Source organism: Prinia subflava, chromosome 7 (genome assembly GCF_021018805.1).
Source record: "Prinia subflava isolate CZ2003 ecotype Zambia chromosome 7, Cam_Psub_1.2, whole genome shotgun sequence".
Classification (NCBI taxonomy): Eukaryota; Metazoa; Chordata; class Aves; order Passeriformes; family Cisticolidae; genus Prinia; species Prinia subflava.
In genome coordinates this window covers 1,777,719-1,791,002 of record NC_086253.1, presented here as the reverse complement: position 1 = coordinate 1,791,002, position 13,284 = coordinate 1,777,719, and the positions used below count along the sequence as shown (strand labels likewise).

The window sequence follows — 13,284 nt, the reverse complement described above, 5'->3', positions numbered from 1 at the left end:
GACACGGGGACACTCCGAGTGCCACCTGCACCCCCGCTGTTCCGCACCCCCGTTCCCGGTGTGACATCCCGTGTTGCCGGTGTCCCCTGGAGCCGCCAGCGTGCCCGCTGCCCGTACCAGTGCCACCCCCACCGTTCCCCGCCGCCGTCACCCCCCGCTGCTGTCAGGCCCCGTCACCGCTGTCACCCCCCGCCGCCGCCGCGTTTCGTTGCACTTCACTTTTTAATTAACCTCGGGGCGCTGCCTCGCCGGGGTTAATGGCAGCGGTGACCCGCGCGGCCATCGATCCCCCGAGCCCTGTGCCGCGCTCGCAGCGACGGACGGGCCCCCTCGGGGTCCTGCGGGATGACAGGGGCGTGTGTGTCCCCCCCTCCCTTCAATCCTACGCATGGCAGAGTCCCGCGGGACCCCCGGGGTGCCCCCACTCTGCTGCCACCGCTGTGGCGGTGCGGGGCTGCGGGCACACATGGCTCGAGTGTCCCCAGCCGGGTTTAGGGATGGTCCCATCGTGGCCCTGCTGCCACGTCCCCTTCCCCTCCTTGGGGACCCCCTCCCGGCCATTCAGTGGCCCCGCAGCCGTGCCAAAGGCGGGGTCCCGCTCCCCCCGCAGCCGCCCCAGCCCCCTCCCTGCTCAGGTGCCCCTGTCACCCCTCCGCGCTTTAATCCGGGGCTCGTTCATCTTGGGCGGGGGCCGGGCTGTCAACGCCCAGACGGGCCATTTCCGAGCCGAGTCCCCCGCGCTCAGCCCTAATTGAATCCTCATGGCCCCGCCGCCGCCTCGGCCCCGCCGCGGCACCCGCCACCGTCCCGCTGCCCGCAGCAGGACTCCCGGGGGTCCCGGTGCCACGGGGGTGCCCCACTCCAGGCACACGCAGGAGGCTCTCGGAGTCCCCCACCCTCTCCAGCAGCCCCATCCCGGTTGCTGCCCCCCTCCCCCGGCACAGAGACCCCCGCTCTGTGGGCAGGGGGCACAGAACCCCACGGTGGGATGGGGATCCCATGTCCCAACAGCCCAGCCTGCCCTCCACAGCCACAGGTCAACTCTGGAAGGACCCCGACCCCATGGGGGTCCCAGAGGGTCCCTGCTGGGGCAGGGGACGGGGAGTGCCCCCCACCCCGGCCGTGCCGTGCGGGGGTCAGGGGGCGTGGGCGGCCGAGAGCCCGGCGGGGGTGCAGCGGCGTTTGCTGCAGCCGGAGCCTTTGAAATGCAACCCCCCCTCCGCCCACGGCCCATTTGGCTGGAGTTTGGCCCAGGCACAAATGGAGGCCCCGGAGCGAGCAGGGGATCCCGGGGGGCCGCGGCAGCTGGGGCCGGGGCTGGCGGGAGCCGCTGACCCCGGCCGGTCCCTGGCACTCACGGCCCCACGTGTGCGCGCCTGCACACGCGTGTGGCGGCTCTGGAAGTGAGCCGGTGTGTCCGTGAGCCCTCCACGCACACCTGGGCACGGCTGCACACACCTGCACAAGCCTGTGCACGCAGCTGTGCCCGCCCGCTCCTCCTGCCAGGAGCCTGTGCTGTGCTTGTGCCCACACAGACACGCGGGTGTGGGGGCAGTGGAGGCGTGTGCAGAGCCCCGTTGTCCCTAGCCCCGCGCTGTCCCCATGCCCATATCTCCATCCCATCCCATCCCGTCCCGTTCCCCCACGCTCCCCCCGTGCCGTGCTTGTGCTCAGCCCTCTCCGCTCGCGTTAATGAATCGATGATTTGCCAACAGCCCCAGGGAGGGATCCCCGTCTCCCCTGGCTCCCCCGACTCCCGACACATCCATCCCCATTCACCGGAGCCAGGTGTAATCCCATTATTCCCGGCTCCGCTGAGGGCCCAGCCCACCACAGGGTCAGGATTTATTGCCAGTAATTGCTGGGGTCCCATCCCCCGGCGCGGGGGGGCTCCGGGCGCCCCCCCGCCGCTGCCGCCGCTCCTTACACTTTAATTCCGCGCCGAGCTGTTCCCTTATTAAAGGAAAATTCATTTGCCAGCGATTTCCATGTGCCGGGGCCGCGCGGGGCCGCGGCCCTAATCGCGTTACGAAGCGCTGCGGAGCAATATTGGGATGGAGCCGATAAATAATGGATCAGGGCGGCGCGGGGCGGGGGAGGCGCTTTACGGGGGGGCCGCACCCCCAGTTCTGTTACCCCCAGTTGTGTTAGCCCCGGCACTGCACTGGCACCCCAGCACCCCGCTCCCGGACCCCCGGCACCCCAGCACCCCGTGCCTGGCGCTCCGCTCCCGGTAGCTCTCCGGGCTGCGCGGCTCCGGGTGCGGGAACACCCGGAGCTGCCGGTGCTTGGAGCCACGGCAGTCCCCAAAAACGGGGGTGCTGGGTGGGGGACACGGCAGCAGCCCCAGGTCCAGCACGGACACCCCCTCGGTGCCCCCTCATATGTGGATCACACCCTTGTGCACACACAGCCCCCCTCTTGTGAACACACACAAAAACACGCGTGTGTGCCCCGGTGCTGCTCATGGCAGGGATGGGGTGTGAGGGGCTGGGAGGTGGCTGCCAGCCGAGTCCCAGATTTCCAGGACCCCCCCAGAGACCCACAGGAACACCCCCGGGGTGGAGGGGTGGCACAAAGGCGGAGGCTGTCAGTGCCACACCGGGGGTAGGACCGGGATGCCCTCAGTCCCACGCCGTAGACGTGCCCGTCACCGTCCCCTCGGGCCACGGGCACCTGGCCAGCGCCGGGCACTCGCCCGGCTCCGCAGGAAGCTCCCGTGTTCCTGCAAAACCCCCGAGGGCTCGTTTTGATCCCACCCTGTGGCCTGGTTTGGGGTGAGAAGCGTTTCCCATCCTGTGTTCCCGGCAGCTGGAACCGCCACTCCCCACACCGGGGGGAAGCCGGAGGGGTCGGGCAGGGTGTGGGGGGCTCAACCCACCCTGGCAATGCTCACCGGCCCCCTCGGGGCACGAGTGGGGGCGCAGGCAGGGAAGGAGGTGCCAGCGCTATCATCTGGGAGCATCCCTGGGTGCAGGGATTCACCACCGCTGCTGAGGAGCACCGGGAGGGGATAACGGGGGGCTGATCAGAGGGGGCGACGGGGTCAGGGTGACATCTCATCCATCAGGGTGAGCATCTCTGCCGGGCTCCCGCAGATTCCCGTGTTGCAGCCCGGCGGGAGCACTCCCGCATTCCCAGCCCAGGGCTCGGCTGCCGAGATCCCGCTGGCCCCGGAGCAGCCGCAGCGTTCCAGAGGGGTTTGCTCAGCGGGCGGCCGCATTTCCCCATCACCACAAAGACACGGAATCGCTCTGAGAAGCGATCTCCCAGAGCGTTAAACCAGCACTGAGACCACGGGCTCCCCGGGGGATCCCCGGGAAGGGTTGGGACTCCTGGGAAGGGCTGCGACCCCCATTCCCTGCTCACCGGGCGCCCGGGGCCTTGCGGCCGGCACGGTGGCCTCATGCCAGCGGTGCTGCTGGAAGGGACGGGGCTCACGGGGGTCCGTCCGAGCGCAGGGCCACTGGCGGCTCCGGTGGGGCGGTGGGAGGGGGGTCGCAGCTCGCCTGCATCCCGGGACGGGCTCCATCCCCCGGGGAGAGCCGGCGGCACGTGCGGCCGCGGCGGCTCCGCCATCTCCCCGCGCCCTGCGGAGAGGACAAAAGCCGCGTGCGAGGAGGAATCCGTGCAAACGCCGCTGTGCCCGGCACGCCGCCGTGCGAGGGGCCCCGCGTCCCTCTCCCAAACCGAGCCCCCTCCCCACCCTCCCCCCCCATCCACCCGCCGGCCTTTAATTGCTCCGGCTGCTGGGAAATTTCAAGGTTGAATTTGTCAAACTCCGATTTCCAGCCGGGAGATCGCGTTCTGCCTTTGTCAGCAAGATTGGAAAAATCCCCCCCCCTCCCTCCCGCCCCCTCCCCACTTCCATAATCCTGGCATCGGCGCTGCCGGATCCCCCTGCACCTGCTCCCCCGGCCCGGCTCCGTGTGCTCCCACCGGGCCCCCCCGCACCGTCCGCAGGTTCATTACCGCCGTGACCCCCATGACCTCGCCGTGTCCCCGATCCCGGCGACACATCCGTGGGGACACCCGGCGGGATTGGGGCTGGGGGCTGCCGAATCACCTCTCCGGAGGGGCAGCCCCCAGCCCCAAAACCCGCCGGACAATCCGGACGCGGCGTCGCCAGCCGGGCCTCACCTGCGTGTGCGGCATCCCGGGATTTTTACGAGCGGCCGAAATCCCGGAGCTATTTGTACCGGGAAAGGGCAGCGGGAATGTGGGGAGGGAGGGGGGGATTTATGGCTCTGAAACCCAAAACCCACCCAAAAGGGCTTAATCACTCCCAGCCGCGGCCCCGATGCTTTTATGGGGCATTTTAGAGCAAAAGAGCCAATAAATTTTTGGGTGAGGGTAAGAGCCGTGGTGAGGATGAGGAGAGAGCAGAGGAGGAGGGGGGACCCACTGGGGTGGGTTGAAATGGGGGAGACAACAGGGGGGAGGCGCGGGGCTGCGCCCCGGTAGTGGCGGAGAGGGGTCGGTCCCCCCCCTCGACAGGGGGCCGTCGGTGGCTCCTCCTCCTCCTCCTCCCGGTATCCCGGGGCTTTAAGGCGGTGGAACGGGAATCGCGGGGCTGGGGGGGGGGGGGCGGCGGCGGCGGGTCCCGGTCCCGGCGCGGGTCCCGGTCCCGGCATGACCTCAGCGGGGGAGGCGGCCGGTTCCCCCCCGCTGCCCGCCGCGGTCGGCGGCCACCGGCGGAGCCCCCTGGACCGGCTCCCGCCCCCCGCCAACACCACCAAACCGCTGACCCCCTTCGGCATCGAGGACATCCTGGGACGCCCCCGCGGCGGGAGCCCCCCCGGGACCGGGACCGGTCCCGCCGCCCCCCCCGCCCCGACAGGGCCCCGCGGCGGCGGCGGCGGCTGCGCCCCGGCCTCGCCGCTCTGGGCGCTGGAGGAACTCGCCAGTAAAACCTTCCAGGGGCTGGAGCTGGGAATGCTGCAGGCGGCCGGAGGTACCGGGGCAGGGGGGCTGCCGGGGAGGGGGGGCTCCGCCGGGACCGGGGTGGGCATCGGGAACCGGGCACCGGGCACCGGGCACCGGGCACCGGGCACCGGGCAGGTGGCGGGGATGGAGGGCGGTGGGGAGGCTGTGGTGAGGCCAGGGACGCCCCTCGTCCCCGTCCCGGGAAGTTTCCTCCTTGTCCCAGAGGGGCGAGCGCGGCTGGGAGGCCCGAGAAGCCGCCGGTGCTCGGCCGGGACACCGGGGACACGCGGCAGCCTCAGTCCGAGCGGAGGGAGAAGTCCCGGGGCCGGACAGAGCGAACCGGAGCCAGCCCCTGCCCCGGTGAGCCGCCACAGGCGCCGAGGCACCGGAGCTCCGGGAGAACCGCGTCGGAGCCGGCAGCTCTACCGGGAGCCACGGGACCGGGCGGTGGATCGGCGCCGCCGAGTCGTGACCGTGACCGTGACCGAGCGCAGGGGCCGAGCGGCGGATCGGGCCCGCCGGCAACGGAGACCCGGTACCGACCCCGAGCCTCAGCGGGGACGGCGGCTCCGCCCGGGGCTTGGCCTGCCAGAGCAGCCCTGCACCGGCGGGGTCCGACGGGCGCTCACGGACCGGGACGAACCGGGCCCGCACCGCCCGGGCTCGGCCGAACCGGGAGGACGGGCGGACACCGACAGACAGCACGGCGCCTCCGGGAACGGAAAAATTCGTTACTGGGTTGAAGAGACAGAGACGGACGGACAGATCGTGACTCCGGGATTAACGGAAAATCCCTCACACGGATGGACACACGGACAGGCAAAGCACGGCGTCGCCGGGAATGAATAAAACCGTTACCGAACAGACAGACCGACGCGGACAGAAAGAAAAAAGCTCCGGTAATTAACGCAGAAAAACAAATACCGTGCCTTACCGAGACGGACAGAGAGGATCTTCGTGATGAACGTGAAAAAAAAAAATTACCGGGACGGACAGACCGACAACCACGGCAGAGCAGCGTGCCGGTAATTAACGGGTACGGTTGGGCACCGCGGGACTCACGCCGGTAACGAAAACCCCTTGGGACAGACGGACACGGACGGCTGGATCAGACCTCCCGTGAGTAACCGAACCTTCGTTACCGGCCGGACAGACGGACGAGCGTGAAGCCAGGCTCCGGTAATTAACCGAGGTAAAAAAATCCTTAATTACGGAGGGGCGCTTCGGTAATCAAGGAACCCATCATAGAGGGCAGACAGACGGACAGACAGAGCGAATGATTAACGAATAAAGCAACCCGTTAACGGGCCGGCAGACAAACGGAACGGGTGCGCCTCGGGAGCCCGGTTTGAAGGTAAAAACCCTCCTTATCTGACGGACGGACACGGCAAGGAACGAAATAAATGAGTGAAAATATCCCATTACCGGGTGGACAGACGGACAGGAACGGGGGCGAAAAAATTCCCTTTTCCGGGACTGACAGAAGCGCAGAAACGGGGCCGATCGGGGCTCCGGAATTAGGGTAAAAAGGCCCCTTATCGGAAGGACAGATTGACAAAAAAAGAATTTTAAAAAAACCCCAAAAAAAACCCCAGAAAAACCCAACAAAACCAAACCCAAACAAAACACAAAAACCGAAAAAAAATCAACCCCCCCAAAAAACATTACCGGGTGATCAGATGGACAAAAATCGGAACGACAGGGGCTCCCGGGCGGAGGTAAATTCCTGTTACCGGCCGGATGGAACGACAGACACGGGACTAATAAAAATGAACGAAAAAACCCCGCTGCCGGCCGGACAAGCACGGGAGCGATCGGGGCTCCCGGAGCCGGGGTGAAGCTCTGGCACCGGACGGACAGATGGACACGGCCGAGCGGGGAACCCGGAATTAACCCGCTCGCGAACCGGCCGCGGGTAACGGCGGAACGAGCCGGGACTGGCGGGCCGATGGAGGTGTCGGTAATTCAGGTAAAACGCCGTTACCGGGACGGACCCACCGACAGAGCCGGGACAGCCCGGGGCTGCCGCGATGAACGAAAACCCCTCTTCGGCGCCACGGAAGGACGGATTGACAAGGGAGCGATGAGGGCTCCCTGGGCTGGGATGAATCCCCGTTACCGGGATGGACAGACGGACAGAAACGGGGCCGATCGGGGCTCCGAGAGCGGAGGGGAAGCCTCGTTACTGGAATGACGGACGAACACGGCATCGATCGGGTTTTTGTGACCGCGGTAAAGCCGTGCTACCGGGACGGACCCACGGACACGGCCGGGACCACCCGGGCCTCCTCTACCGAACGAGGAATGGACTCCGCGCTGCGAGAGACCCCGGGAGCCACCGCTGTTACCGGGGGACGCGCGGCTCGAGTGAGCCGCATAATGGAGTGGCGGATCGTGCCGCCGGCAGCGGCGGGGCTGGAACGGACCGGGAACCGGAGCGGGAAAGAGATCGGGACCGCGATCGGGATCCCGTCGGCGGCGTGGAGCCGTGCCCAGGGCGGCGATCCGGGTCTCGCCGGGGGTTCTCTACCCGTGCCCTGGCACTGCTGTGCTCGGGGTCCCGGTGTGTGTGCCGGTGTCTTTGACCTGACGCCGCTGCCACCGCAAGCTGAGGCCCGCAGTGCTCTGCGCGGTTCGGCGGTGCCGGTGCTGTCCCGGTCCCGGTACCCTGCTCCACAAGCTCTTCCCCGCCGGGCATCCCGGTGCCGCTGCGGGTACCGGTGCCGTTACCGGTGTGATGCGCTGCCCCCGCTGGCATTTCACAGCCGGGCGCCCGGGGCCCGTTCCCCGGTGCGGTCCCGGCGCTGCTCCCCGTTCCCCGTGCCCTAACCCCGCTGTCTCCGCAGGTCCGTCCCCGCCGGGCGCCTCGGGCCCGCGCCCTCCCTGCAGGAAGCGCCGCAAGTCCCGGACCGCGTTCACGGCGCAGCAGCTGCGGGAGCTGGAGCAGCGATTCCGGCGGCAGCGCTACCTCTCCCCGGTGGACCGGGACGCGCTGGCGGCGCGGCTGGCGCTCTCCGCCGCCCAGGTCATCACCTGGTTCCAGAACCGCCGCGCCAAGCTCAAGCGGGACCTGGAGGAGCTGCGGGCGGACGTGGCCTCGCTGCAAGCGCTGCCCCCCGCCGCCCTGCAGCAGCTGGCGGGGCTGCCCGAGCCCCCGGGGGCTCCCGGGACCGCCACCGGGACCGCAGAGCCCGCCGAGCTCTCAGAGGAGGAGATCGACGTGGCGGACTGAGCCGAGCACGCTCGGCTCCTCTCGGCTCCGTTCCGATCCACTCGGACCGAGACCACTCCGTTCGGATGCAGGCGGCTCCATTCGGGCCGGCTCGGCTTAGTTCGGATTCCCTCGGGTCGGCTCCGATGGACTCCGTTCGCCTCCGTTCGGGTGCACTCGGCTCCGTTCGGACTGACTCGGCTCCGCCACATCCGTTCGGCTCGGTTCCGAATGGAGCCGAGCCCAGCCCCGCCCCCTCGGTGCACCCTTTTTCGGCTTTTTTCTTTTTTATTTTATTTTCTATCAGCCCCGGTGTAAATATTTGCAATAAAGGCGACACCTTAATATGGACCCCACAGCCCGCCACCCCCCACTTTTTTCCGGGCGAGCACCTCCCACCGCGGGCATTAATTTGTTTTAACCGGTGATTAATTACCGGCTGCGGCCGCCCCTGCCCCCCTCAATTTGCATATTAATCAAATTGTATTTGATCTCACGCCTGTCACCACACCCCGCGAAGCTCCTGTCACCAGCCAGTGACATTAAGGGGAGGTGGAGACCCCCCCCTCGCTGTCCCCCGGGGCTGGAGTGACACGGGGAGTGAGTGGGGACAGAGGGGGGGACACGGGGTGGGGACAGGAACACGAGGGGCTGGAGCAGGGGGTTCCAAAACTACAATGGAGAGGGGTGGAAGAGAGGCTGAGGGACACCAGCTCAAGAGAAAGCCAGAGAGAAAAACAAATCTCGGTTTTATTAAAAAACCACAATCCGTACAAATCCCTGAGGGGCCGCGGGGAGCAGCCCGGGCCCACCTCCTCAGCATAAAGGGCTGCAGGGTGGGCCCCGACCCCCAGCGCCCCCGAGGCAGGAGAGGGACACGCTCCCACCCCCGGCAGGGGGGGACAAGGCACAGGCAGGTGAGGGGGGACCCTGGCAGCCCCCCCAGCAGAGCGGGGTCAACTGGGCAGCCCTCCAGGGGGGGCCCTGCCCTTGGCACGGGGCTGGGGGGCTGGCGTGGCGTGGACTGGGTGCTTGAGCTGCAGCAACAGCTTGCTGCCCTCCACGGTGGCACCCTGGGGACAGAAGGAGCTGGCACTGGGACAGGTCCCCTGTGGGGATGGGGTGTCCCAGGGCCACCCGAGGGGTGGGGGGGTGTCCCACAAGCCCCCCCAGCTCACCTGCATGGCCCTGAAGGCCTCCTCGGCCTCCGTCCTCCCGGCGAAGTTGATGAAGGCACAGTGGCGCCCTGGGAGCAGCCGCACGGAGCGGATCTCCCCAAACCTGGGGGGCACACACCCCCAAACGTGGGGGGCAACAGTCTGAGACTGCTAAATGGGGAGGTGGAAGGTCAGAGATCCCCAAATCTGCAGGGTGGGAGGGTCAAACGTGCAAAGCAGGTTTAGCAGCCCCCAACAGCTGGGGAAGGATGAAAGACCCTCAGAGATGGAGAGAGTGCGACACCCCCAAATCTGTGGAGTGGGGCAGAGACTCCCAGACCTGAGGAGGAACAGTTAGAGACACCTCAAGCCGTGGGACAGAGACCCCCAAACCTGGGGGCAGTGTGTGAGTCAGAGACTACACTCTAAGCATCCGTGGCAGCTCAAAACCACAAGAGAATGAGCACAGGGACAGAGCTGGGGAGCCTGGGGTTCACCAGGGCTGTGCCCCAGGCTCGGGTCCTGGAGGAGGAGCGGTCCTGGGGGTCACTCACCGGTCCTGGCGGTCACTCACCGGCCAAAGGCACAACGCAGCACCTTCTCACTGATGTGGGAGGTGACATTGCCCACCCAGAGCGGGAAGCAGTCCCTGCCAAGAGCCATCCTGGTGTCACCAGAGCCAGCATTGTCTCCCTCTGGGGCCCCCCCAGATCACCAGACACCTGTACCTGGCGGGGTGGCTCGGTGGCAGTGTTGGGTGGCCACTGGCCACAGCAGGTCTCCGTTCTGGGTCTTTTGTGGGTGTTGCCCTGCTGCCGGCTGTCACACTTTTGTCACCTGTGTCCTGGCAGCTCTTGGTCGCCCATCCCGCTGCCGAGGGGCCAAAGGGGTTCAGCACCCACTGGGGACACAGGGACAGCCCCGGGGTGCCCCGGCCCACCCACCCCTGTCCCTTACCCGGGAGAAACAGCGGCTCCTTAGCCTTGAGCAGGAAGGGGGACACGGGGACACCCCCGGGGCGGCTGCACTGCTGTGAGGGGACAGGGGTGAGGCGTGGGGAGCACAGCAGGACAAGGGGCAGGGGGTAGGGGCTGGGAAAGGGGGTCTCACCTGCAGCAGGGCCTGGCAGGCCTCCAGCTGCGTGGCTGCCTCAGTATAGGCCTCGTCCTGCAGCAGCAGCTCCTCGAAGGTGCGCGCGGCCTCGGCATAGCGCTGGGGGCCGGAGAGCACCTGCAGCCCCTGCCTGGCCCCACAGGCACCCCACACCCTCCACCCGGCCCAAATGGCACCTCAAAGCCTCACTGATATCCCCCAGCCCAGTCCTACCCCACCCCAATAACCCCCTGCAGCACCCCCAGTCCCCTGCCCAGTCCTCCCAGCCCGAACTCACACTTAATGAAAGCAGCCCCCAACCTCAGCCATAGCACCCACAGCACCCCTGGCACCCTCAGCCCCCTGCCCAGTCCACCAGCACTCTAAACCCCCCAGTTTGTCTCCAAAGCAGCCACTCTGAGCCCCAGACTCGCTCCTAGAACGCAGCAGCCCCTCACCCAGCCCTGGCACCCACCTCCTCCAGCCCCCTGCAGCAGCCCCACAGTCCCTGGAGCCCTCCCAGGTACCTGCAGCCCCCGCAGGGCCTTGCCCTTGCGGAAGGTGCCCTTGGGCCAGCCCGGCCGCAGCGCCAGCGCCGCCTCCGCGTCCGCCAGGGCCTCCTCGTACCGGCCCAGCTTCTCCAGGCAGTAGGAGCGGTTCCCCAGGAGCCTGTGGGGATGGGGGTGTCACTGAGGCGTGTCCCTCCCCCCCAGGACCCCCGGCTCACCCCAGGCCCCTCTGCTCACCGGTGCTCCTGGGGGTTCAGCTCCAGGGCCTCGGTGAAGGCCCACACGGCCTCGGTGTGTTGGCCCATCTGGGCTGCCTCGATGCCGTGGCCTGGGGAGGTGACACAGGGGTGGCCAGTGAGGAGCAAGGAGGGACAGCCCCACTAGCACAGCCCCCCTGAGATGGGGAGAAGCAGGGAGAGCCCCCAATGCCCTCCTCTCGCCCCTCTGGGGGTCCCTATACTGACCTGCAAGAGCCAGGCTCTGCTTCATCGTGTTGGGGCTGGGCGGCCTGGGCTTGAGGGGCTGGGGGGACACAGGTGTCTCCACAGGGCACCCACTCGGCTTCTCTGGCACCTTCCTGCTGGGCCCCACCTTCTGTGTGCCGGGGGCACGGTCCCTGCCCGGAGGGGGCAGCCGGACCCCCGCCTTCTCCCGTGCTTTGCAGACAAAAGTGCAGCTCAGGTCCAGCTCCTCCTGGGGAACCAGAGAGGGATAGGCAGGGAGAGCCCTGAGACCCTCCACCCCCAGATGGCCCCCCTGGGGAGACTGTCCCTCACCTCTGCCACCGCTGTGTCCTCCAGGCCAGGCTCCTCTGAGGAGACTGTGGAGTCCTCAGGGCATGGGGAGGGCTCTGGGCTGCATCCTTCATCCTCAGCACCATTTGGGGGGGCCCCAGTGCTTGCAGGGCCACTTGGGGGACTCTGCAAGGAGAGGGAGGGGGTAAGGCAGTGGGGCTAGGGGGTGCTGGGCTGGCCCCCATCTCTGGGGACCCCCAGAACAGCACAAGGGGGCTGGACTGGTCACTCACTGGGTCAGTGTTCTCTTTGTTCTTCTGCTCTTGACCCACTTTCTCTTGTTTCTTTCGGTCCTTTTGTTTCTGAAAAGGGAGCACATGGACTCATGAGCAAGAGAAGTGGACTCAGGCAGAGAAATGCAGTGCCCCCAACCCCACCCCCTGAGCCCCCAGCCATGCAACCCCCGAGCTCAGGGACCTGCTGGCAGCACCCCAAGAAGACGCAGTGACCCCAATCCCCAGGGCTCACCCACCTTCCTCTTCAGCTTCTTCTTCTCCGCCTTCCTCTTCGCGCGCTCCTCCTCTGCCACCAGCTCCTGCGCGTTCTTCTCGGCTTCCTGCAGGAGGGATGCCCCGAGTCAGGACGGCTCTGGGGCCACGAGGTGGGACCCCTCTGGTGATGCCACCCCGGGACCCCCGGCCCCCGGGGAGCAGGAGGGGCACGGGGGATTCCCCACCTCTGCCGTGACCCAGGTGCGGCGGGGCGTGGGCAGCCGCTCCAGCCGCGCATCCAGGGCGGTGGGAGAGGTGCGGGGGAGCTGCGGAGGCGGCTCCGAGCACAGGAAGGACTTGCGGAAGCCGCAGTAGCTGTAGGGAATGGCCCCCTCCGCCAGGGGATGGTCCAAGAACTGGAAACCTCCGTCGTCCTCGTCGTAATCGTAATCGTCATTGCCGTCGTCATCGTCCTCCCCCAGCGGGTAGTAATCCACCCCGGGGACTGGCAGGAGAACGGGGCGTGTGAGGAGCAGTCCCAGGCACCGGACCCCACCCGGGCAATTCCCGAGCAGCGGCCGCCCCACTCACCGTCGTCCCAGAGGAAACACACGTCCCCCGACTCGTCCCCCGGCTGCGAGCGGCCCTGCGACGGCACCGGGAGGCCGGCGAAGTTGGACATTCGGTGCCGGGGGCAGAAAGGCGCTGTCGGAAGCAGAAGCAGCCTTGAGCCGGCGGAGGCGGAACCGAAACCGGGCCGCCACGGGGCCCCGCTCTGCGCTCCCACCCCTGCGCCCTCCCAGCCCCGCCACGGCCCGTACCGCCGCTCCAGCCGGCGGGGCCGAGCGTGCAGCCCCAGGGGCAGGTAACGAGGGCAGGCCCGAGACCGAAGGCGCCCAGTCCGGGCTCGTCCCGCTCCCGCGTCCCGCCCGCGCCCCGCATCGCCCCGCGCTGCCGCCGCGCTCAGAACCGCGTCACGGCCCTACCGGAACAGCGTCACGGCCCGGCCGACGCCGCCCCGCCGCCATGCTGGGTGCGGGCAGGACGGCGGCTCGCAGGGCCCGCGCGGGACGGGACCGGCACTCCCGGTCCTCTGCCGCCGTTCCCGCCCGCTCCGAGGCCGAGAACTCGGCCGCCCCGCGCCGCCCGTCCCGCCCCCCACGC

At 68.0% G+C, this 13,284-nt stretch overlaps 2 protein-coding genes across 5 annotated transcripts; one reads left to right on the top strand and one right to left on the bottom strand.

Moving 5' to 3' along the window:
- Positions 1-4,589: 4,589 nt before the first annotated feature.
- On the top strand, positions 4,590-8,739 carry LBX2 (ladybird homeobox 2). Its single transcript, XM_063401164.1, has 2 exons — positions 4,590-4,954; positions 7,773-8,739. Exons 1-2 carry the CDS (start codon positions 4,633-4,635, stop codon positions 8,156-8,158), a joined length of 708 nt encoding a protein of 235 aa, XP_063257234.1. The 5' UTR covers positions 4,590-4,632; the 3' UTR covers positions 8,159-8,739.
- Positions 8,740-8,869: 130 nt separating this feature from the next.
- TTC31 (tetratricopeptide repeat domain 31) lies at positions 8,870-13,248 on the bottom strand. Of its 4 annotated transcripts, none has more exons than XM_063401323.1 (15): positions 13,107-13,248; positions 12,712-12,825; positions 12,366-12,625; positions 12,162-12,245; positions 11,923-11,991; positions 11,672-11,815; positions 11,360-11,588; positions 11,133-11,223; positions 10,914-11,055; positions 10,405-10,506; positions 10,252-10,324; positions 10,023-10,164; positions 9,869-9,943; positions 9,316-9,418; positions 8,870-9,210 (listed from the first exon to the last, which is right to left on the bottom strand). In XM_063401323.1, exons 2-15 carry the CDS (start codon positions 12,800-12,802, stop codon positions 9,094-9,096), a joined length of 1,722 nt encoding a protein of 573 aa, XP_063257393.1. In that variant the 5' UTR covers positions 12,803-12,825; positions 13,107-13,248; the 3' UTR covers positions 8,870-9,093. The 4 variants fall into 4 exon arrangements, with proteins under 4 accessions (XP_063257393.1, XP_063257391.1, XP_063257392.1 ...); XM_063401321.1 differs by lacking the exon at positions 13,107-13,248 and adding an exon at positions 12,942-13,100; XM_063401322.1 differs by lacking the exon at positions 13,107-13,248 and adding an exon at positions 12,942-13,100 and having other exon boundaries at positions 10,252-10,321.
- Between the last annotated feature and the right edge of the window lie 36 nt (positions 13,249-13,284).

Coding starts and splice junctions, on each gene's coding strand:
- LBX2 (XM_063401164.1), top strand. CDS start 4,633: ATGACCTCAGCGGGGGAGGCGGCCGGTTCCCCCCCGCTGCCCGCCGCG. Junction 4,955..7,772: donor AATGCTGCAGGCGGCCGGAG/GTACCGGGGCAG, acceptor CTGTCTCCGCAG/GTCCGTCCCCGCCGGGCGCC.
- TTC31 (XM_063401321.1), bottom strand. CDS start 13,062: ATGCGGGGCGCGGGCGGGACGCGGGAGCGGGACGAGCCCGGACTGGGC. Junction 12,626..12,711: donor GTGTTTCCTCTGGGACGACG/GTGAGTGGGGCG, acceptor TTCTCCTGCCAG/TCCCCGGGGTGGATTACTAC. Junction 10,325..10,404: donor CCTGCCAGGCCCTGCTGCAG/GTGAGACCCCCT, acceptor GTCCCCTCACAG/CAGTGCAGCCGCCCCGGGGG.